Source organism: Cervus elaphus, chromosome 4, assembly GCF_910594005.1.
Source record: "Cervus elaphus chromosome 4, mCerEla1.1, whole genome shotgun sequence".
Lineage (NCBI taxonomy): Eukaryota > Metazoa > Chordata > Mammalia > Artiodactyla > Cervidae > Cervus > Cervus elaphus.
In genome coordinates this window covers 60,596,168-60,621,430 of record NC_057818.1, presented here as the reverse complement: position 1 = coordinate 60,621,430, position 25,263 = coordinate 60,596,168, and the positions used below count along the sequence as shown (strand labels likewise).

The following is a 25,263-nucleotide window of genomic DNA, read 5'->3' as shown; positions in this document are numbered from 1 at the left end:
GCAGTCCATGGGGTCGGGAAGAGTCCGACACGACTGAGCAGCTTCACTTTCACTTTTCACTTTCATGCACTGGAGAAGGAAATGGCAACCCACTCCAGTGTTCTTGCCTGGAGGACCCCAGTGATGGTGGAGCCTGGTGGGCTGCAATCTATGAGGTCACACAGAGTCGGACACGACTGAAGCGACTTAGCAGCAGCAGCAGCAGCAGCTGTGTTTTGAGTGGGTGGATCTCCTTATTACTGCCCAAGCTTTACTGTCCTGTGGGTTCTGCAGGATACAGATGACATCTTAGAAGTGTTTCCAAGATGGAAGATATTAGAGTCTCTGTGGAAAACGTGGATTGTTGGAGACATCACTCTTGCATTAGGATGTTATGGTTGTGCCTGACTTTAGGGTGGGGTCTCCAAGAAGGAGGGCTTTCCTGATGGCTTGGACAGTAAAGAATCTGCCTGCAATGCGGGAGACCCAGCTTTGATCCCTGGGTCAGGAAGATCCCCTGGAGGAGGGCATGGCAACCCACTCCAGGATTCTTGCCTGGAGAATCTCCATGGGCAGAGGAGCCTGTCAGACTCCAGTCTATGGGGTCGCAAAGAGTCCAACATGATTGAGTGACTAACACACAACACTCCAAGAAGGAATATACAGGATCCTGGGTTGGTGGGTGTCCTGCTGGAACAAAAGCTACTGACATTTGGGACATGCTGTGGGATCCTGTGGCAGAGTGTGCGGTCAGTGGGAGTTTCTGTCCTGTAATATTGTGGGGGACCCACTGGGAGCTTGTAGGAGTGTCTAGGGGACTGGGGTCAGGTGCTAGGGGTTTTCATTGGCAAGGAGGTGCGGGGGGCAGGTCTCTGGGCACGAATCTGAAGGGGCTATAAGTCAGGACAGGATGGCACTCTTCTGCCACTCCTCACCAGGAGGGTAGCATGATCTGAAGGAAGGTGTGGGAAAGTCCGTGTTGGACTCTGTGCGGGAGTTGCCTGTCCTGTCCCTCCTGAGACAGTGGGCACAGAGGACTGTCTGTTCCATGTGGTGAGGTCCTCCCTGTGTGTGTGTTTGGGGCACAGGAAGGGGGTGTGTTGATCCCAAGCACTAAACGGCATATTCCTGACACTCAGGACCATCTTCTCAAGACCAGGCTTCGCCTGAGGAAGAAACCTAGAAGAGGAGGAAGAAGAAAGAACAGGAGTCAGGCATGGCTCTTTCTCAGGTGAGGTCATACTCAGTCTGTCCTTTCTGAAATTTCCTTCTCTGGACTCACAAATCGTGTCTGACTCTGGAGTGTCCTGTCTGACTCCTATACACGCACACTCACCCGGGGCCTTCCCTCAGGGCCTGTCGCCTCCACTTAGATCCCGTCTCCACTTAGATCCCGTCTCCCCATGACCCGGTGACCTGGCCCTTGTGAGGAGGCTCCCCTGGGCACCGTCCTGGGCAGGGCTTCTCACCCACGGGTTGGAGACAGGGTCTCAGTGCTGTTGGGCAGCAGGGATTGCTTAGGGCCCCTCTGGATGCGCTGTCTGCTCTCTGTCAACCAGAATGGAAGTCACGTTCTAATGTATAGGAATGGTTGGAAAATTCTGGAGAAGAAAACTGGTAAGAGGAAACCAGCTCTGCCTGATTTAATAATGCATTCACAGCTAAGCAAGTGAATTGTGGTGTTTTTGGTTCCAAAATATTAATGATTCAGAATGCAGAAGAAAGTTCAGAAACAGACATCAGGGATTCAGGATGCTTTGTTTGATAATTGGCTTTAAAATATGGAGTCAGTCTAATTATCTAACAGGAGGTTTTAAAAAATTATTCTCAGTACATTCATCCCACAGGGATAATGTCATTCCTGCAAAGACTGCCTCCCAGCAGGTGTTTTAGGTAAAAAACAAAGACAGTGGAGCATGGAACTTTATCTTTGTCATCAGAGAGGCTATAGCCAAATTCTGGCTCCACCATTATTAATAAATTATTACATTTTCCTGTAAGATCTGGCGAGATATTTATTTATTTATATTTTTGTGGTCAAAATTCCAACAAAGCAGTGGCTTAGGTGCTAAGATGTGAGGCATCTTCTTCTCTGTCACTATGCCTCACGTCTCATTGAAGAACCACTGTCGTCAGTTTTGTGGCAAGACTCAGCTCAAATCTTGTAACACTGCATTTCACATCATTATGAGATTTTTAGGAAAAATTCTTCAAGGCATGTTTGTGATAATCCTTTATTCTGCACATTTTAAAACCGATCACAGCATGTGGCTAGAAGTGGTTTTCATATTAGTAACACAGATACACCTTGATCTTCACCGGGACATTCTCTTAATGAAGACACAAGGGACCTTTGCAGTTTTTTGCTGACGTAGAGAATGTGTTAGTGGCTACCCCTGAGCCTGCTGACTTTTCAGCAGATGTCTGAGGATTTCTTGGGCATCTTAACATGTGACTGCTGGGACAAGAATGGCACATTTTGGGCTGCCCTGGTGGCCCAGTGGTAAAGAATCTGCCTGCCAATTCAGGAGATACGGGACCGATCCCTGGTCCAGGAAGATCCCATGTGCCTTGGAGCAACTAAGCCCATGCAACACAGCTATTGAACCTGTGCTCTGGAGCCTGGGAGCTGCTACTACTGAACCCATGAGCCCTAGAGCCTGTGCTTCTAAACAAAAGAAGCCATCCCAGTAAGAGGCCTCTGCACTGCAACTGGAGAGTAGCCCCTACTCACCACAACTAGAGAAAACCCTGGGCAGCAGTGAAAACCCAGCGCAGCCAAAAAAAAGAATGGCGCATTTCATATTTTGATAGATTTTGTCAGATGTCCTCCCCTAAAGCTGCAAAGGTTCCATCCCCACTGCCAAGCTGTGAGATTTCCTTCAATGTAAGCAAAACTTGATACTGTTTTCATCTTTCATACTGTTTTCATCTTTTGAAAATTTGGGAGAAAATCACAATCCTTTGTATCTCTGTTTTCCAACTACTTGTGAGTCAGTTTCATGCTTTTAAGGAAATAAAACATGATTTTCATACTTTGCTCAGTTCTCTTTTGATATCTTTTTCTTTTTTTTTATATATCTTTTAAAAAGCTATGTTTTGTAGTTGAATTCTTTATACATGCCCTGGTGTCTTTCCTAGTTTAGCATGTCTTTGCTGCTGCTGCTAAGTTGCTTCAGTCGTGTCCGACTCTGTGTGACCCCACAGACGGCAGCCCACCAGCCTCCTCTGTCCCTGGGATTCTCCAGGCAAAAACACTGGAGTGGGCTGCCATTTCCTTCTCCAATGCATGAAAGTGAAAAGTGAAAGTGAAGTCTCTCAGTCGTGTCCGACTCTTCGTGACCCCATGGACTGTAGCCTACCAGGCGCCTCCATCCATGGGATTTTCCAGGTACTGGAGTGGGTGCCATTGCCTTCTCCAAGCGTGTCTTTGCAGTGAAACACAAATCTTTTTTTCCTGCCTTTGCTTTCTGATCTTGCTTGAGAAGGCCTCACCTGGCATAAGTTAAAAACACTGTCTTCCATACAGTTCTAATCCTTCCTGTTTAAAATTATCTCTGTATTTCTTTTCATATTTTTCCATTATGGTTTAGCACAGGATACTGAGTAGAGTTCCCTGTGCTCTACAGTAGGACTTGGTTGCTTATCCCTAAATCATCCAGTGTTTCTCCAAAGGTCTATTGCTGTGATAAGTTCTTTTTTTTTTTTTTTATTGAATCTGCTAAATTAATGTACAACATTAGTACATTTCCTTAATGTTGAATCATTTTTTAAAATTAGTGGAGTAAACTCCAGCTGACTTTTGTTTCTCTGGTGGCTCAGGTGATAAAGAATCTGCCTGCAATGCGGGAGAACTGGGTTCGATCCCTGGATCGTGAAGATCCCCTGGAGGAGGGAATGGCTACCTAGTCTAGTATTCTTGCCTGGAAAATCCCATGGAGAGAGGTGCCTGGGGGGCTACAGTCCATGAGGTCACAAACAGTAGGACATGACTGAGTAACACTTTTCAAATACCTGAGTTAAATGGACAGATTTATGTTTCTGCATATATGTGGCCCCTGATTCTGCATATATGTGGACCCTGTCATGCTTGAAGACACCATTCATGCTCTGGCCTTCTCCAGGTACTGAATATCATATAGTGTGTAAAACATAACCTGTATCTCCTCCATATGAACAATCCTATGTTGCATAATTTTCATCTGTGTATTTCTTTTATTATCCTCACAAATGGGAAATCTATAGTGATTCAGTGGATTTGATATCCTTTGCTGGAAAAATATAATAAAACTGAAAAAGTGAAAGTGTTAGTCACTCAGTCATGTCCGACTCTGTGACCCCATGGACTGTAGTCTGCCAGGCTCTTCTGTCCATGGAATTCTCCAGGCAAGAATACTGGAGCAGGTAGCCTTTCCCTTCTCCAGGGGATCTTCCCAACCCAGGGATCAAACCCAGGTCTCCCACATTGCAGGCAGATTCTTTACTGTCTGAGCCACCAGGGAAGCCCCATAAAATTAGGAACAAATAGTTACTCACAATTACCTTACTCAAAATGATCCATCACCTCAATTGAATCAGTCCTTACTGCCTCTTTCCTATTCACATCTTGTGTGAAGATAAGAACTCTTCACCTGGTTCCTCAGTGAAAGTGTGTTTTTTCATTTCAGGCACAGGTGACCGTCAAGGATGTGGCCACCGAAGTCTCTCAGGAGGAGTGGGAATTCCCGGACCCCGCTCAGAGGACCTTGTACCGGGACGTGATGGTGGAGACCTACAGGAACCTGCTGTCTGTGGGTGAGGATCACTTCCCTCCGGGAGTTGGGATCTGCCCCACTGAGTCTCTGGGGAACCCCTGTCTTGCTTGGTTGAGACTGAGGCTGAGCTGACTGTGAAGTGAAACAGAGCATAATGCAGCATCCAGAGTTGAACCTTCCCCTTTCTTTAGATGATCACACACTCCACACTAGATTTTTTTTTTTTTTAATATTTATTTAATTTTTGACTGTGCTGAGTCTTTGTTGCTGCACGGGCTTTCCTCTAGTTTCGGTGCAAGGGCTTCTCGCTGTGGCGGCTTCTCTCTTGTGGAGCACAGGCCCTAGGTGTGCAGGCTTTAGTAGTTGTGGCACGTGGGCTCAGCTGTGGTTCCCCAGGTTCTGGAGCACCGGCTCAGTAATTGGTGCACGGGCTTAGTCATTCCACAGCATGTGGGATCTTCCCAGACCAGGGATTGAACCTGTTTCTCCTGCATTGGCACGTGGATTCTTTACCACTGAGATATTAGGGAAGCCCTCCATGCTAGATTAGTAATGGCTCCAGAAGATGAGTAAAAATAATATCTTATGGCAAACTTCTAAAAATAACTGATTCTGTACCCACTCTTACCGTGTACTTTTGATTTGGTAGTTCTTGGAAGACAGCTAGGTATCTTTTTAAAAAATACTCCTTAAGCATTCAGAAAGAGACAGCCGGGAACAGATTTGTGCAATATTTCCCCCCACCCCTTTTCCTCTTAATATTTATTTGGCTGAGCTGGGTCTTGGTTGTGGCATGCAGGATTTTAGTTGCAGCATGTAGGATCTAGTTGCCTGACCAGGGATCAAACCTAGGTTCCCTGCATTGGGAGTGCAAAATCTTAGCCACTGGACCACCAGGGAAATCCCAAAATATTTTTCTAGGCACGCTGATGTCCTCTTTCCTTAGAAGAACAAAGGGCTGGCAGTGTATTCCGGAAAATATACAGCCTGTTATGTTCCTCTCTTCTAAGCAGAAAACTCTTTTTAACCTGAATATTATTTCCATTTTGGAGCAAGTGAGAGAGCCCCAGAATGTGGAGAACAAGGTGAAAAAAGTAAATGCATGGGGACATATCAAAGGCGTGAACACCAGGAAGAGCTCAGAAGGGCAGAGAGGAAGCCACACCGTTAACAGTTTTGGGGAAACTTCCTGGAAGTGGGGAAATTCTATGGGAAAACAAATGTTTATTTTCTGTGAGCTCTCAAAGGAAAAATTTTTTTCCTTCCACTCTTGGCTTTTCTTCTTTAGATATGTGAAAGTTCACCCTTCCACTATCCAGTGGTGCTCCACTTGTGCGAAGACCAAGGTGAAATCTTGATCATGACCTATGATAGTCTTGTATACCTTGATCTTGTGGGGTTCTGGGAGGGCTGATTATAAGGGGTCCTCTTTCTTCTTTGGTTTCTTTCTTTCTTTACGATTGCACTTGGTCTTCACTGCCACACAAGGGCTTTTCTCTAGTTGTGGTGGGCGGGGGCTACTCTTCCTTGTGGCGTGCAGCCATGTCATTGCAGTGGCTTCTCTAGTTATGGAGCACAGGCTCTGGGGCACACAGGCTCAGTATTTGCAGCTCCTGGGCTCTAGAGCATGGGCTCAGTAGTTGTTGGGCTTATTTGCTCCATGGCATGTGGAATCTTAGTTCCCAGACCACGGATTGAACCCATGTCCCCTACATCGCAAGGTGGATTCTTAACTACTGGACCACCAGGGAAGTCAGGGTTGCTCAGTCGTGTCTGACTCTTTGTGACCCCAAGGACTGCAGCACGCCAGGCTACCCTGTTCTTCATTAACTTCTACAATTTGCTCAAATTCATGTCCACTGAGTCTATGCTGCCATCTAACCATCCCACCCTCTGTCATCCCCTTCTGCCTTCTATCTTTCCCAGCATCAGGATCTTCTCCAATAAGTTGGCTCTTCCCATCAGGTGGCCTTGGTATTGGAGCTTCAGCTTCAGCATCAGTCCTTCCAATGAATATTCAGGGTTGATTTCCTTTAGGATTGACTGATTTGATCTCCTTGCTATAAAAGGGACTCTCAAGAGTCTTCTCCAGCACCACAGTTTGAAAGTATGAAAAGGCAAAAAGTGTCTTTATAGTCTTCCTCAAACTCTGTATCCTTATTGAACTGCTGCCTGGATGTATTCTGTATTATTAAAAGGGAGGAAATGGAAGTCTCCAGATATTATTCTAGAATTGTTTTCTGTTTCTTCCTTAAACTCTGTCAATGTTTGCTTCATAGATTTTGGGGTTCTCGTTTAGGTGCATATATTCATGGGTATTGTAATTCCTTGATGAGTTATTATCCTTTTTAAAACATATAATGGCCTTCTTTGTCCAGTAAAAAAACTTTGACTTAGAGTCTATTTTGTCTGATATTAGCCTAGCACTCCAGGTCTCTCAGGTTACTGTTTTTGTGTGGAACTTGTATTAGCTTGCTTGGACTGCCCTAACAAAGTACCATAGCTTGGGTGGCTTAAACACCAGGAATGTTTTTTCTTAACGGCTATTTCATCTCCACAGGAAATTTGTTCAATAGCTTACCTTCATGAATTATCTCAGCTGGATCTTCTGGGTAACTTACTGCAGCTCCTACATCAGCGCTTGCAGCTTCACCTTGCACTTCTATGTCCTGGAGATGGCTTTTTTCTTTACACCTCACGAGGCAACCTCAGCTAGCTTCAGACTTTTCTTCTGTGGCATCCTCTCTTCTCTCAGCCTTCTGAGAAGAGAGTCAGGGCCTTTGCTCTGGATTCAACTTTGGCCTAAGGGAATATTGTGGCTGGTTTGTTCTTCTCTCCAGACCATGAAAACTTTCTCCACATCAGCAACGTGACTTTTTCGCTTCCTTATCATTTGTGTGTTCACTGCAGTAGCGCTTTTAATTTCCTTCAAGAACTATTCCTCTGAGTTCACAACTTGGCCGTCTGGTGTGAGAGGCCTAGCTTTTAGCCTGTCTCAGCTTTCAACATGCCTTCATCACTGACTGTAATCATTTCTAGCTTTTGTTTTAAAGTTAGAGATATGTGACTCTTCCTCTGGCTTGAAAGCTTAAAGGCCATTGTAGGGTTATTAGTCGACCCAATTTCAATATCTCTGTGTATGAGAGAATAGAAATGTGCCAAGGGAGGGAGAGGGATGGTGGAATAGCCAGTCAGCGGAGCAATCCGGGCACAACACATTTATTAAGTTAGCTGTCTAGCTGTTGTTCAAGGGTCAGCTGTATATATTAAAAAAAAAAAAAACAAAAAAACACTTTTATTTATTTATTTGTTTTTGGCCGTGCTGGGTCTTCATTGCTGTGCGGGTTTTCTGCTCTAGTTGCGGTGAGCGCGCTTCTGATTGCGCTTGCTTCTCTTGTTGCGAAGCACAGGCTCTAGGGCCTGCAGGCTTTAGTAGTTGCAGCACGTGGGCTCAGGAGCAACTGTACATTTTCAAATTGTGTTGTTAGTAGTTGTCCTGGGAATTACAGATAAAATCTTACTTTAAACAATGTAGTTACGATTAATACCCACTTAATTTCCATAGTATACAAAAACCTTGTTCCTTTTATATTGTTTCTCCCTCCTTGCTTGTTATTGTCCCATACCAGATCTCCATACATTGTCTGTCCATCAGCATAAATGCAAAATTACTGTTGTATGTTGTCTTTTAAGTCAATAGGGCATAAAAAGAGAAGTTACAAACCAAAAGTATTTATTAATACTGACCTTATATTTGGCTATGTAAGTATCATTTATCATTTTTTATAGAATGAGTCTGCTGGCAACAGTGTCTCTCTGTTTTTGTTTCCTTGGCAATGTCCTAATTTTTCCTTTATTTATTTTTAGGTGTATATTTAATTTTTCAAAGACTTTATTTATTTTTAATTGAAGGATAATTGCTTTACAATATTGTATTGGTTTCTGCCATACCTCAACATGAATCAGCCATAGGTAATTTTTCCTTTATTTTTATAAAGAATAGTTTAGACATACATAGAATTCTTGGTAGACAGTTATTTTTCTTGGCAGTTTGAAAATGTCTTCCCATTACCTTCTGACTTCAAATATGAGACACCTATTTGTCTGCTGTCAATCTGTATGTGCTCTGGTGTGGTAGTCAAAGGATACACTTGCAGAGATTATATAAGTTTACACAGTGTGAACAACCTGGTTATAGTGTTTTTGAGAGTAGGCTTCACTTGAAATAATTTGAAATGCATGTATCTTTTATTAAAGAATTCTATTTAGCTTTCTATTCTTAAACATTTATAGAGTTTGGTGGAGAAGTTTTTATCTCTTCAATGTAAATATTACTTTTAGTGTAATGTTCACCTTCCAACTCTAGTTAATATGAAGGCAGTGGTTATCTTTCAGATACCTCCATTAGGTTCATGACTAAGGAATTATTACAGAAGAAGTATATTAATAACAGAGAATTATACCAACCAGTGGTCTTGGGAAGATTCGGAAACCATGGTAATAAAGAATCTGACTTTAGTGAAGTCTGGGGAAATACCTTTGAATTTGAGAATAAGTATGGATATGAAGGAAGAAATTCCAAAGGAACACTTATGGCAAATAACATAAATCTCACTGGTAGAAAAGGTGAACAAGACAGCAAACCCAGGATTAATTTACCTTTAAAACCAAGTGTTTCTTTAAGAAAAAGTACATGTCAGTTTTTAAAAAATAGGAAGTCATTTGTAAAGAATTTGTTAAAAATAAAAAATGGCACAGTTTATGCAGGAAACAAGTATACAGAATGTTTTGAAAATAGAACTGGATTAAGCTTTCAGTCACATCTGATGGAATGGAAGAAATTTCAAACTGAAGAGAAAATTTATGAGTGTAATCAAGTTGAAAAGTCTATCAAAACTTGTTCCTCAACTTTAATCACTTCAAAGATTTCCTCTTAGTGTCAAAACCAACATTTGTAATAAATATGGAAAGGTCTTTGTGTATCCTTCATTGCATACACAGCAACAGAAAACCAACATTAGTGGAAAACTGTACAAATGTAACAACTGTGGAAAGACTTTTAGCCATCTTTCAGTCCTTACTAGCCATCAGAGAATTCATTCTAAGCAGAGATGTTACAACTGTAATGAGTGCAGTAAAGCATTTAAACAGTTCTCAAACCTCACAAGACATCAGAGAATCCACACTGGATAGAAACCATATAAATGTAATATATGTGACAAGGTCTTTAATCAAAATTCCCACCTTAAAAATCACTGGAGAATTCATATGGAAGAGAAACCACACAAATGCAATGAATGTGGCAAGGCATTTATCAAATGTTCAGACTTTTGGTGTCATGAGCAAATTCACACTGGAGAGAAACCTTACAAATGTAATGAGTGTGGCAAGGGTTTTACCAAACGTTCATATCTTTGGGATCATGAAAGAATTCATACTGGAGAGAAACCATACAAATGTGTTGAATGTGGCAAGGTTTTTAGGCAGTGGTCTACCTTCGGGATTCACTGAAGAATTCATACTGGTGAGAAACCCTATAAATGTAACGAGTGTGGCAAAGCTTTTAAACAGTGACTAAGCATCAGAACCTACATCCTGGAGAGAAGCCACACAAATGTACCGTGTGTGACAAGGCTTTCATCCACATTTCAAGTCTTGAAACATCAGAAAATTCATACTGGAGAAAAACCATATAAATGTAATGAATGTGGTAAGACTTTCATCCAATGTTCAAGTCTTACAGAACATCAGAGGATCCACACTGGTGAGAAACCTTACAAGTGTAATGACTGTGGCAAAACCTTCACTGTGTGTTCAAGCCTAATGAAACATAAAAGGAACCATACCAGAGAGAAGCCTTACAAATGTCATGACTGTGACAAGGCCTATACACAATTTGTACACCTTACTAGACATCAGAAAATACATACCAAAAAGAAACACCTTGAATCTAATATACTTGATAATGCTTTTTGTCAGAGCTCAAGCTTGGAGGCTCATCAGAGAACTCATGGTAGAGAGGAAACTTACAAATGTAGTGAATGTGGCAAATCCTTTAACTGGGGCTCACATCTCACCAGACATCAGAGGATCCATACGGGAGAGAACGCTTATAAATGTAACATAATACAGCAAGGCCTTTAGTCAAAACTCAAACCTTAGAATTTATCAGAGAATTCATACTGGAGAGAAACCTTACAAATGTAATGAGTATGGCAAAGCCTTTAAGCAGTACTCAAGCCTCACTCAACATCAGAATATACATCCTGGAGAGAAGCCACACAAATGTAATGTGTGTGATAAGGCCTTTATCAAACACTCACACCTTTGGGGTCATGAGAGAATGCATACCAGAGAGAAGTCATACAAGTGTACTGAATGTGGCAAGGCCTTTGGACGATGGTCTGACTTTAGGATTCACCAAAGAATTCATACTGGAGAGAAAGCCTTAGAAATGTAATGAATTGGATAAATCACTTGATCCTTTTAAACAACAAACTTACAATTTATACTTGGGAGAACTAAGTGTCTAGTGTTAGATGATTCAGCTTAAGATGTTAAGTTCTTCACAGTTATTAAAAGTCAAAATCATTTGAAATTTATGACATGATGGGTGTTGGTAGAGTAAGGAGATCTTTGGAAATGTACCATTTATTCTTTTTAAAAATACTTTTATTATATGAAGTTTCTGGAAAAGGCTGTGTTACTCTTGATGTCTTTCAACCCAAAGTTTAAAACTGATTGATACCCTCCTCCAGGGGATCTTCCCAACCCGTGATAAACCCAGGTCACATGCTTTGATTCCCTGGTGGCTCAGATGGTGAAGAGTCTGCCTGCAATGTGGGAGACCTGAGTTCGATCCCTGGGTCACGAAGACCCCCTGGAGAAGGGAATGGCTACCCATTCCAGTATTCTTGCCTGAAGAATCCCAAGGACAGAGGAGCCTGGTAGGCTGCAGAAGAAGTGTGACTCTCTTCACGCTTAGGGTCGTTAAGAGTCAGACAGGACTGAGTGACTTCTTTTTCACTTTTTTTTCATATGTTACCATCATGGGCTCTGGGAAGGGATCAGAAAGATAAAAAGGCCTACTTTTATTAGGTGGAAGTGAAGTGAAGTGAAGTGTTAGTCGCTCAGTCATGTCTGACTTATTTGTGACCCTATGGACTGTAGTCCGCCAGGCTTCTCTGTCCGTGGAACTCTCCAGGCAAGAATACTGGAGTGGGTAGCTATTCCCTTCTCCGGGGGATCTTCCCGACCAAGGGATTGAACCCAGGTCTTCTGCATTGCAGGCAGATTCTTTACTGTCTGTGCCATCATGGGGATTGTTCATATTCATGTTTCTGGAAAGGACAAGGACACTGAATTTTAACATACAATATAGTGTTTCTGAATGAGAGCACAGGGATGGGAGGAGAATATATGTACAACAATGACGTAAGTCATAATAATTTCAGATCCTCTTGTACAGGTCTGTTGCTATGACAGAGGACCCACTGGATTCTGAGAAACCAATGTTCTACCAGTCGAGTGTGAAACAGAGCAGCCATTAAGAGACTGAGATATTCTTGACAATAGGATGATATGTTAGTAGGGATTGCTTTCTGTGGTAGAAATAATGGAGAGGAAATCATGGTCATCCTCTCTTTTCAAAGAAAGTAACTGTTGTATGTCAAAGATGAGGGAAGAATTAGTCTTACTCTTAGTAACTAAAGATAGCAGTTATCTGGGACATCCCTGGTGGTCCAGGGCTTCCCTGGTGGCTCAGACTATAAAGAATCTGCCTGTATTGCAGGAGACCTGGGTTCGATCCCTGGGTCGGGAAGATCCCCTGGAGGAGGGCATGGCAACCCACTCCAGTATTTTTGCTTGGGAATTCCATGGACAAGGAGCCTGATGGGCTATAGTCCATGGAGTCACAAAGTGTCAGACATGACTGAGCAACTAACACCTCAAACTTTCCTGGAGGTCCAGTGGCTAAGACTCCTTGCTTCCAATGCAGAGGGCCCAGGTTTGATCCCTGGTCAAGGAACTAGATCCCCCTTGCTGCAAAAAGATCCCGTAAATAAATTTAAAAAAGAGAAATCAGTTATCAGAGAGGAAAACTTAATCAAAACACCCAGAATGCACTATACATGTGTAAGATTCATGTTTAACCACTATATCACTATGATACTATTTTATTCAGAATGTGTCATAGTTGTCATGCTTTATTAATAAAATTTAATCATTGTAAAACTCTAAATGAAGTTTTTTCTATCTTATCAAGCCTATCCACCTCACTGTGGTACTTCATAACAAATACTAACAATACATCTGTAGGCAGTCAGGTTGAAAGGCACCTGTAACAATTTCTTTGCATGATGGAATCAAACAACATACAATCTTATGAATATATATTCATAACTTCCTTGAGTTTTTTTTTTTTATCTACACTCCACCCCGTGCATATTTACATGCCTATGAATAAATACCACAGCAGTACAACTTTAGACTATGGCTTCCCAGGTGGCACTAGTGGTAAAGAACCCATCTGCCAGTGCAGGAGATGTAAGAGATGTGGGTTTGATCCCTGGGTCAGGAAGATCCCCTGAAGAAGAAAATGGCAAGTATTCTTGCTTGGAGAATTCCATGGACAGAGGAGCCTGGTGGGCTACAGTCCATGGGGTCCCAAAGAGTCATACAACTGAAGCGACTTAGCATGCACACATTGCCCTCTTTAATGTTTGAAGTACTATTTGTAAATGTGTACCGTATGATTGTATTTCAACATGCCCTTTTTTTGTGTGCCTGTGTAACCCGTGGCTTGCACTGGCCTTGATTTGTGCTTAGTCACTGAGTCGTGTCCGACTCTTTGTGACCCCATGGACTGTAGCCTACCAGGCTCCTCTGTCCTTGGGATTCTCCAGGCAAGAATACTGGAGTGGGTTGCCATTTCCTTCTCCAAGGCCTTGATTTCCATGAGGTCAACATTAATAGTGTAGCATATGTAATGGGATTGAATTACAGCTGAGGAATTGGTATAGGAAAACCCAACCTAGGGAACTTTCCTGGTGGTCCAGTGGTTAAGAATCCACCTGCCAATGCAGGGGAGGTGGGTTCGATCCCAGATCTGGGAAGATCCCACATGCCTTGGAGCGACTAAGCCCATGCACCACAATTATTGAGCCTTCCCGCTGCAGCTACTGAGCCCTGTCCCGCAACTGCTGAAGCCTGCATGCCCTCGAACCCGTGCCCTGCACCAAGAGAAGAGCCTGCACAGCAACCAAGACCCAGCACAGCCATAGATAAATAAATAATCTTTTTTTTTTAAAAGGGAACTGATAGTGAGCCTGACTTACCATTTGCCCCAAAGAGGAACATCTTTATTTACCCATAGAGCAAACAAATCTATGCACTGTCCCAGAGGGTGACCCTATACCTTTTTCCCCAAAGCTGTTTTTCAGGCAAACAGGAAAAAAACTGTCTATAAGACAGGCCCATACATGAGAAATCCATAATTGTCTTCCAACAATGTCTGTCCCTTGTTTCTTCGCCATATTCACTGCTGGCAAACATTCGCACATATACACCAGATGGTCGACTGTTCTTTTTTCCTGACACATAAGACCAGATTTATTTGTTTGCCTCAAGCAACATTTGATTAAGTTTAATATGTACAGGATACTATGTATCAGGATGAGGCTTAATTCACCCCAGGTACAGCAATGTAGGGGACTTCCCTGGTGGCTCAGACAATAAAGAATATCTGCAATTCAGGAGACCTGAGTTTGATCCCTGGGTCAGGAAGATCCCCTGGAGAATGGAATGGCAACCCACTCCAGTATTCTTGCCTAGAGAATTCCATGGACAGAGGAGACTGATGGGCTACAGTCCATAGGGTCATAAAGAGTTGGACACGACTGAGCGACTAATACTTTCACATTTCATAGCAATGTAGGTTCCACACTGAACCAGCTGTAAAGCTCAATACCCATTAGCATGGATTTTATTTTTTAATTAAAAATCTTTTAAAGGATGACTGTTTTAAAAAAGTTAATTCTCTATGGATTTTATTAATCCCAAATGGCCATTCACACATATAATCAACACACTGTGACTTTTCTTTTGGTCATGCCTTTCAGCTTGCAGGACCTTAGTTCCCTGATAAGGGATCAAACCCGCTGCCTGGCAGTGGAAGTGTGGAGTCTGAACTACTGGACTGCCAGTGAAGTTCCACAAGCATGTCTGTTAGAAAGACTTTTGATTTTTCCCTAAGTTTCTGCATTAACATTCTCAAGTGATGAGTGAATAGACAATGGATTATTGTGCAAAAACTAGCAATTTACATAATTCTGACTAAAAGTGACAGCTTTTGTATTCATTATCCACACAAAGTAGAGCCTGGGTGTCGTGGAGTCAAGTCTCTTGAGCAGAAAGGGGCTAATCGTTGAAAAACACAGAAATTAGGGCAGAAATTTTCAGGAACCACCAATTGGGATTATGAAAAACAAAGTAAGGAATGTGAAAGATGGAGGAAAGGGTGTAAAAAAAGATACAAAGGTGCTCACAAGAACAAGGATGTTCTGGGTAGCTCTGGACTCGGCAGAGGATCTGGGAGACACTCTCTTCCTAGCAATGTGTTGGACTCATTGTTTGTGTCTGTGTACGATGATAACAATGAAGCCTCTGGTCCAGATTGTGAGCACAAAAAATACAGCTTCAGGGACCACTGTCAGTGCTGCATACACTGAGCCTGTTTCTTTCTCATGATAAGTAATAAAACAGTACCCTATGTCTCTGTGATATTTGTCATGCTCCATTTGCTTAACATATACAATGTATACATAGGAAAAATTAAATTTACAAACGTGTATTGGGTCCAGAAGAAGAAAACACAAAAGCCAACATTTTGGGGAGCTTTGACTTAAGGATCCTTTCAACAGGAGTTCGTTGGGCTGATGGTAATGGCTTGGAAGACACTCAAGAGGCAGACGGTGCTGATAGACATACCCCTGCCCGCTCTACGAACATACAAAAGAAGCTTCCTTGCAAAATCACTGAAAACACGTTTCAACCTAAAAGCTGCTATTGTGTGCGGAACTCCTTTAGAGAGAATGACCAAGAAGTTGGCTATCGTCAGGTGCTTGTGAATCAAATCCATGGCCCTTATCCTGCATTCAGTGTGGTAAAAGAATAGGTACTGACAAAGAAGGGAGAAATCGCCCAGAATTCCAATCATAGCCTGTGACAGGAAGATGATTCCTATTGCCACATCCCTGGGGGGAGATTCTGTCATTTGACATGTTTTCCTTGAAGTTATGGCAACAAACATTCCTCTGAGCAAAAAGACTCATTGAACTTTTGACACCACGAATAATGGTACTTGTTGGCTCCTGATCAATTGCCAAGACTTCACAAGATGGAAAGAGATGGAGAGATAGTCAGTCTATTTCAGTGGGAAAGTCAGCAGTAAGGATGAAATGAAGTTAACCTGGGGCAAACAGTGACAAGTGATAGAAATGGAACCAAAGTGTAATACAACATAAAAAAACAGAATAGGCTGACATTTGCTAGACATGTTGGAGAAAAGAAAAGCCTCAGGGACTTCCCTGTGGTCCACTGGGTAAGACTTTGCCTTCCAGTGCATGGCGTGTAGGTTCAATCCCTGGTTGGGGAACTAAGCCCACATGCCTCTAGGCCAAAAAACTGAAACAAAACAGAAGCTATGTTGTATCGAATTCCATAAAGACTTAAAAAATGATCCACATCCAAAAAAACTTTAAAAAGTCTCTATCACTACCCACATCACTTAACAAATGAATTCTATATGGATTGCTCATCTCAGTTTTAAAGAGAAATAGTGTTTGTATTGCTATGGTCTTGCAATTAAGATATATCCTAAACAGCTCCAAAAATATTACCCATATAGGTGAAATGACTGTAGCTAATGTGAATAAAAACTGATTTTTATCAAAACACACACACTGAGATATGACTTGTAACCAGAACAAAGAAGTCTTGCAGACGACACAACAAGATACACAATGGGCAAATCTTTGCTACAGAAGTTTTGAAAACCAGATTAGTCAGTGCATAATACCTGTGTAAAATAATTTAATGTCTTTAGTCATCAAAAATTAAAATATAACCACCACCTATCTATTGTCAAACACCAGCAAGAAATCAAAAATAGAAATGACAGTGGTAACAAGTTTTGGCTAAGATATGGTCTACCAAGAATCTCATGCACTGGTGGTAGTTGTTACAGCTGGTACCAAAATTTTGGAAAATTGTGGTACCTATTTCAGCAGAACAGATGTAATCCTATATGCCAATAATTCCACTCCCATGAATATACTCAGAAACTTGTACATGTATCACTGAAAGATTAGTTATAGGATTTATATGCCATAATTATGAATTACTCATTCCTCATATTAGTCCTAGACTCATAACTACCCACTTGCCCATTAACAGTAGAATGAATCAATTAATTTACTCATATTCACAATGGTATCCTAAACAGCAGTGTGAATGAATGCTAGCAGTAGGATGCAATGATACAGACAAATTCTCAAAATTATCTGGAATGGAATCAAAGTCAATATGAAAGAGTTCCTGGAGTACAATTCCAATTAAGTAAATTATCAAATGAGCAAAAGTGATCTGATCTCTTAACTGTTAGAATAAATCAAATCTACATCCCAACAATTCCACTTCTACCAATATACATGATAGAGTTATGTTCTTGGAGACAGTTACTCAAGGAGGCATGGGAAGGGTTTTGGAGGGCTGAACATTGTGTTTCTTGATCTAGGTGTTGCTTATGGAAGTTTGGGCATCAAGGAGTTCCACTGAACTGTGCAATTATAATCTTGTGTATATGTCTTGAGTTTTTAAAAAATTCTTATCACACACACAAAAAACTTGGGAGTTGCCGGGAAAAACTTGTCCTGTGAATGTGTTTGATCTGCTGACTGTGCCTGTGCAGGATGAAGCTTAGTTACAGATCTGCAATCCAGATGGTGAAACATCAGACAATAATAACCCTGCTCCATGTAGTGAGTCACTGACTTTGTTAATGAAATTCAGCAGAGCAGTATCGCATTTTTTTGTTCTTTGTGATGGTTTTGTCACTCTATTTGGCAATCATATACACAGCAATAAAATGATATTTACCAGCATATACAGTGTTCAGCAGAGCAAAGTGGGAGCTTTACTTCAAGTTCCACCCACCTGGGTTTCCTAGGGCTGATCCATGATGACTGGAGACACTTAAGGGGCAAGTGGTGTCCACAGACATGCTCTGCCAGCTCTGTAAGGGGAGAAAACAAAATCTGGATGGATAAATCACAGAAGGCATGCTTCAACTAGAGGCTGCCCTTGTCTCTGGGACACCTTCAAAGGGAATGGCCAAGAAGTGACTGTAGTCAGGTGTTTCAGAATTGAATCTGTGGGTCTCAACCTGCATTTGCTGTAGTAAAGGAAGAGATAAAGGTAAAGAAGAGAGAAAATGCCCAGGATTCCAACAATAGTCTGAGATAAATAGACCTTTCTTAATTGCCAAAAATCTGGAGGCCATTCTGCTAGTTCCCAGTGGCTGACATTTGTCTTCACAGCAGTGTATCCCCTGTGGGAACATATAGTATGGGCTATATTTATGATATCAACTGATAGCCAATATACCCTCTGAGAAATATTTACTTCAAGTTTGGTTTTGTAAAGAGGCTTCCCAGTGTGAATAAGTGCTTACTTAGCACTTATATGAAATTATTGCTATTCTGTCATATATTTGGTTGTTGTTTTTTAGTTGCTAAGCTATGTCTGACTCTTTGCTACCCCTATGGACTGTAGCCCACCAAGTTTTTCTGTCCATGGGACTCTCCAGGCAAGAATACTGGAGTAAGTTGCCATTTCCTTTTCTAGGGGATCTTCTAGACCCAAGGATCGAACCCCCATCTCCTATGTTGGCAGGCGATTCTTTACCACCAGGGAAGCCCTTATATAGGGTACCTTCTTTGATTTTCATAACTGTGTGAGATAGGCACTGGCATTATTTTCATGACAAAGACAAGGAAGTCTAAGTTACGTAGAGTTTAAACAGTTTGTCTAAACTCACCCCAACACTGGTTTGGATCTAATGGTTTAAATATGGCTAGGCTGGTTGCTAAGACTATGTCCCAACCAGTGTGATACACTAACTGATCATGTCAGCTGGTTATCTAGTAATCTAGACTTATATTTTAGTTTTGTAGTTATACTTTTATTTCATATCATTTTAATTTAATTTTATAATTTTGGTTGTAAAAAATTTCCTTTTTGTTTATTCTATAGGTCATTATCAAATATGAATAACATTTTAGAGATAATAATAAAGTATAGATGCTGTAATTAGAGGCTAATTCTACAGAAACTTCCACATGTCCAAGTTGCATTGAATGAATATAAGATTTGTTCAATATTAATTTGGCAGCAGAAGGTCTCATTTGCTATCATGCCAGGGACAAAAACACAATGACATCTTCCACATTAATTATCAGATAATACTACCTTGTTCCTACACTGTGATACATGAAATACTAATAGGTGATAAAACAAGGGAGGCTGGAAATAGGGTTATTAATAATTTTAGTCTCAGTGCTCAGTATTTATTAATACTTATATTAAATGAAACTATTTGTAAGGCAAGATTTGTGAAAGATACTAAAGTACAAGAGATGTACAAAGGAGTCTGGAGAATATGGAATCTTGTGCATCATATAAATTGAAATAATAAAATGAGCTGTGAGCTTAGATAGATGTTAGAATACTGTTAAACTTAATTTTTTTTTCAGGTGAAGATTTAAAAAAATTTTATTTATTTTAATTGGAGGCTAATTACTTTACAATATTGTAGTGGTTTTTGCCATACATTGATATGAATCAGCCATGGGTGTACATGTGTTCCCCATCCTGAACCCCCTACCCGCCTCCCTCCCCATCCCATCCCTCAGGGTCATCCCAGTGCACCAGCCCTGAGCACCCTGTGTCATGCATTGAACCTGGACTGGCGATCTGTTTCACATATGATAATATACATGTTTCAATGTTATTCTCTGAAATCATCCCACCCTCGCCTTCTCCCACAGAGTCTGAAAGTCTGTTCTTTACATCTGTGTCTCTTTTGATGTCTTGCATATAGAGTTATCGTCACCATCTTTCTAAATTCCATATATATGCGTTAGTATACTGTATTGGTGTTTTTCTTTCTGACATACTTCACTCTGTATAATAGGCTCCAGTTTCATCCACCTCATTAGAACTGATTCAAATGAGAATACTGTTAAACTTTAGATAAAAGAAAACAAGATATGTTAGGTCATGACAACTGTTTTCTGAAACACATAATTTTAAAGGGCTTTCCTAGTGGTTCAGTGGTAAAGAATCCACCTGCCAATGCAGGAGACAGGGGTTCCATTCCTGGTCCCACATGCCATGGAGCAACTAAGCCGCACACCAGAACTACTGAGTCTGTGCTCTAGTTCAGTTCAGTTCAGTTCTGACGCTCAGTCGTGTCTGACTCTTTGCGACCCCGTGGACTGCAGCACGCCAGGCCTCCCTGTCCATCACCAACTCCCGGAGTTTACTCAAACTCATGTCCACTGAGTCAGTGATGCCATCCAACCATCTCATCCTCTGTCATCCCATTCTCCTCCCACCTTCAATCTTTCCCAGCATCAGGGTCTTTTCCAATGAGTCAGCTCTTCACATCAGGTGGCCAAAGCATTGGAGTTTTTGCTTCAGCATCAGTCCTTCCGATGAATATTCAGGACTGATTTCCTTTAGGATGGACTGATTGGGTCTCCTTGCAGTCCAAGGGACTCTCAAGAGTCTTCTCCAACACCATGGTCCAAAAGCATCAATTCTTTGGTGCTCAGCTTTCTTTATAGTCCAACTCTCATGTTCATACATGACTACTGGAAAAACCCTAGCCTTGACTCGACAGACCTTCGTTAGCAAAGTAATGTGTTCAGTAATGTGTAGCCTGGGAGCTACAATTACTGAGCCTGCCCTCTGCAACAAGAGACGACACAGCAATGAGAAACCTGTGCACTGCAACTAGAGAAAAGCCTGCATAGCAACGAAGATGCAGCACAGCCAAATAAGTAAATATAAAATAAATAAAAATTTAAAAATCCTACAGTCCTTAAATACCTAATAAATGATCCTTCTTTATCATTGGGATTGTTTATCATTGATCATCCACAATGAGGATTTAATTAGGTTATATTAGGAGCCATCAGGTTTGATGCAAGGGCTAATACCCTAGTTTCTTTTTAAAAGCTCAGCTCACAACTAAGAAATTATTCTGCCTCCCTGTCCTGCTTTGCCACTGGATCTGATCCTTCTCTATCCACCAGAATTCCTTTTCCAGACATGAACACTTGCTCAGATTACCTCCTTTCCTAACTCTGCCTCAGACTGAAGCAGAAAATACCATACCTGACTCCTTCCTTTTTCCAGGGGGGTGGGCTCAGTGTGAAGGTCATGGATGCCAGGAAGTGTGTGAGAATGAGGTGGCCAGACCCTGAGATAATGGGTTTGTGATCTGTGACCTCACCCCCTTGAGAACTGCAATTACCACTTCTCTTGTAGTGGCAATGACAGGGCAGTCTTGGGGAGCTGAGAATGTTTATGATAAAAGTTTTTCCCAGTTGCTAATTACAAAAAACAATTCCAATTTTCTTGTAAGTGTCTCCAAAGAGACTGTTGACACGCTTGGAGAGGCCCTTAACTTTTTCATGATTCACAATGGAGACAGGATCTCGGATGGAAGGAGCAGTAGAAATTGGAGTCTTGACTTTGGGAGTGACAGGCAGCAGAATATATGTGTCTCCCAGGGTTCCCTGAGAAGTTCTTCCACTAAGTATCCATTTTATTCTTCTTAAGCTTCAGAGTATCTAGCTGCATGGTTAACTTCAGTACTCAGCAGATACATGGAATCAGAGAGAGTTCAAGATGAATTTTTAATGAAATAAGTATAAAAGGAACAATATGTCGATAGTTTACATTAGAAATTGCTGTCCTGGGAGAATGGAGACAGGTATATGTATGACTGAGTCCTTTCCCTGTTCATCTGAAACTATCACAATACTGTTAATTGATTATGTGTGTGCTAAGTTGCTTTGGTCATGTCCGACTCTTTGCATCCTTATGGACTGTAACCTGCCAGGCTCCTCTGTGCATGGGATTCTCCAGGCAAGAATAATGGAGTGGGATGCCATGCCCTCCTCTAGGGGATCTTTCTGATTCAGGGAATGAACCCAAGTCTCCTGCAGGTTCTTTACCTCTAGTGCCACCTGGGAAGCCCCATTAATTGGCTATACTCCAATATAAAATAGAAAGTTAAAAAAAGAGAAATCATTGACCTAATTTGTACAAATTTGTATAAGTGAAAATTAATTTGGAAATGGTGATAATAGACATTTCTAGAACATTGTATTTTATCAATACAGATCCCAACACTGATATGAAGTGCAAACAGAGAAATATCCACAGAAGACAGAGTGGTATTTATAAAAGTGCCCGTCACAAATGAAAACACCAGGAACAGATGGTTTAGCAGACAGTATCAACTATTCTTTTTTTAAAATGTATTTTTGGTTGCACTGGGTCTTCACTGAGGCACATGGCCTTTCTCTAGTTGTGGTGAGCAGGGGCTACTCTCTAATTCTGGTGCATGGACTTCTCATTGTGGTGGCTTCTGTTCTCCCAGAGCACAGGCTCTAGACCCATGGTCTTGAGTAGTTGTGGTGCACAGGCTTAGTTGTCCCATGGCCTGTGGAATCTTCCTGGACCAGGGATCGAGTCCATGTCCTCTGCATTGACAGGGGGATTCTAAATCACTGGATACCAGGGAAGTCCTCTGCTATTCTTTAAACTATAGCCAGTGCTGCTTTCTCCATTCAGCAGTACTGAATGCTTACCAGAGGTCTTTGTACATACTTTCCCTGAATTTCATTAAGGACCACTCATTGGTTATACAATGAATGATGAGACATGAACTTTAAGGGGCAAAATCACTCCTTTTCATTTTCCAGCAGGCAAACACACAACCTGAACAAAGCCCACTATCCAGTTGCCCTGTGAGAGTTTTCAGTCCAACTGAGAAGTTTGAGAGTGAAACATAATCAGTCAGGCCACACCTATTATTGGCCCTAACTGCAAGTGTGCGGGTTCCCAAAACCACACTCAGTTTCAATAATTCTCTAGAAGGACTCAGCACTCACTGAGAGCTGGTCCACTCACTGTAATGCTTGATTACAGGGTAAAGATACATTCCCTGGTGGATCAGATGATAAGGAATTCGACTGCAATGCAGGAGGCCTGGGTTCGATCCCTGTGTTGGGAAGATCTCCTGCAGAAGGGAATAGCAAGCCACTCCAGTATTCTTGCCTGGAGAATCCCATGGACCTCTGTGGGCTATAGTCCTTGGGGTCATAAAGAGCTGGACACGACAGAGCGACTAATAAAATAACATCTGTCAATGGAGGAGATGCATGGGCCAGAGTTCAGGAAAAATAGTCAAACTGGAGCTCCAGTTTTCCTCTCCCCATGAAGTGATGGTGTGTCATTTTCCTGGCATTGATACCTGACTTCACAGGAGTATGGCCACCAGGGAGCATCACCCAAGCCCAGGTGCCCAGAGTGTTGTACTTGAGCTCCATCAGGATCCATCTGTGTGGCTGAGCTTTAGTCTCCAGTTGTTCTGAGAGTCAGGCTAATCCTGTTATCTCCAGTTCCTCTAGAAGCCAGCCTGATAGCACACAGCCTAAAGCCCCAGCTGACTTATAAAGTGAGAGAGGCTGGTGTCCACCCCATGAAACAAACTAAACTATTCCTGCTATCAGAAAGGCAATCTACAGAATGGGAAAAAATATTTGCAAATGATGCAACTGATGGGGACTAATCTCCAAAATATACAAACAGCTCATACAACTCAATACCAGAAATTCAAGCAAACCAATCAAAAAGTGGGCAGAAGATCCAAATAGACATTTCTTCAAAGAAAGTATACAGGTGGCCAACAGGCTCAGGAAAAAATGCTCAACATCACTAATTATCAGAGAATTGCAAATCAAGACTAGTGAGATATCACCTTACCCTGGTCAGAATGGCCATCATCAAAAAAGTCTACAAATAATCAATGGTGGAGAGGGTGTGGAGAAAAGGGAATCCTCCTTCATTGTTGGTGGGAATGTAAATTGGTTCAGCCACTATTCAGAACAGGATGCAGTTTCCTTAAGAAAACTAAAAACAGAGCAATTAATACCATATGATCCTACAATGCCACTCCTGGGCATATATCCAGAGAAAACTATAATTTGGAAAGATACATGCATCCCAATGTTCACAGCAGCACTCTTTACAGTAGCTAAGATATGGAAACAACCTAAATATGCATTTCCTGATGAATGGATAAAGAAGATATGGTATATAAACACAATGGAATATCACTCAGCCATTAAAAAGAATGAAATAATGCCATTTGCAGCACCGTGGATGGACATAGGGATTATCATACTAAATAAAGTAAGCCAGATAGAGAAAAACAAATAGCATATAAAATCGCTTATATGTGGAATTTTTAAAAAAAAGATGCAAATAAGCTTGTTTACAAAGAGAAAGAGGGAAAAAAAAAGAGAAAAAAAAAAGAGAGACTCACAGACATAGAAAACAAACTTATGATTATCAAAAAGGAAAAGAGGGAGGAGGGATAAATTAGGAAGTTGGAATCAACTTATACATATTACCATATATAATATAGATAAACAACAAGGACCTAGTGTATAGCACAGGGAATTGCACTCAATATTTTGTAATAACCTATAAGGGAAAAGAATCTGAAAAAGAAAAAAAAATAACTGAATCACTTTGCTTTCTACACCTGAAAATAACATAACATATACTTCAATTTTTAAAAAATATCTTAATTAAAAAACAAAACAAAAACAAACAAACAAAAGCCCTCATTTACCCAGCAATCCCACTGCTGGGCATGCACACTGAGGAAACCAGAAGTGAAAGAGACACGTGTACCCCAGTGTTCATCACAGCACTGTTTACAATAGCCAGGACATGGAAGCAACCTAGATGTCCATTGGCAGACGAATGGATAAGAAAGCTGTGGTACATATACACTCAGCTATTAAAAAGGATGCATTTGAATCAGTTCTAATGAGGTGGATGAAACTGGAGCCTGTTATACAGAGCAACATAAGTCAGAAAGAAAAACACCAATACAGTATATTAACACATATATATGGAATTTAGAAAGATGGTAACAGTGACCCTATATGTGAGACAGCAAAAGAGACACAGATGTAAAAAACAGACTTTTGGACTCTGTGGGAGAAGGCAAGGGTGGGATGATTTGAGAGAATAGCATTGAAACATGTGTATTATCATATGTGAAAGAGATCATCAGTTCAGCTTTGATGCGTGAGACAGGGCGCTCAGGGCCAGTGCACTGGGATGACCCTGAGAGATGGGATGGGGAGGGGTGTGGGAG

The 25,263-nt window shown here is 41.4% G+C and overlaps 1 protein-coding gene across 7 annotated transcripts in view; it reads left to right on the top strand.

Moving 5' to 3' along the window:
• Nucleotides 1-25,263, top strand: part of LOC122690167 (zinc finger protein 677-like) — a 41,307-nt gene that overhangs the window by 1,636 nt on the left and 14,408 nt on the right. For 2 of the 7 annotated variants that reach the window (XR_006340004.1, XR_006340005.1), the window contains exons 2-3: nt 1,119-1,210; nt 4,647-4,773. Coding sequence is in view for 2 of the 7 variants with exons in the window: in XM_043897192.1 (XP_043753127.1) it covers nt 1,196-1,210; nt 4,647-4,773; nt 15,656-15,909 (396 nt within the window). In the remaining 5 variants the exon portion in view is untranslated. The other 5 variants (XR_006340002.1, XR_006340003.1, XR_006340001.1 and 2 more) reach the window with 5 other exon arrangements.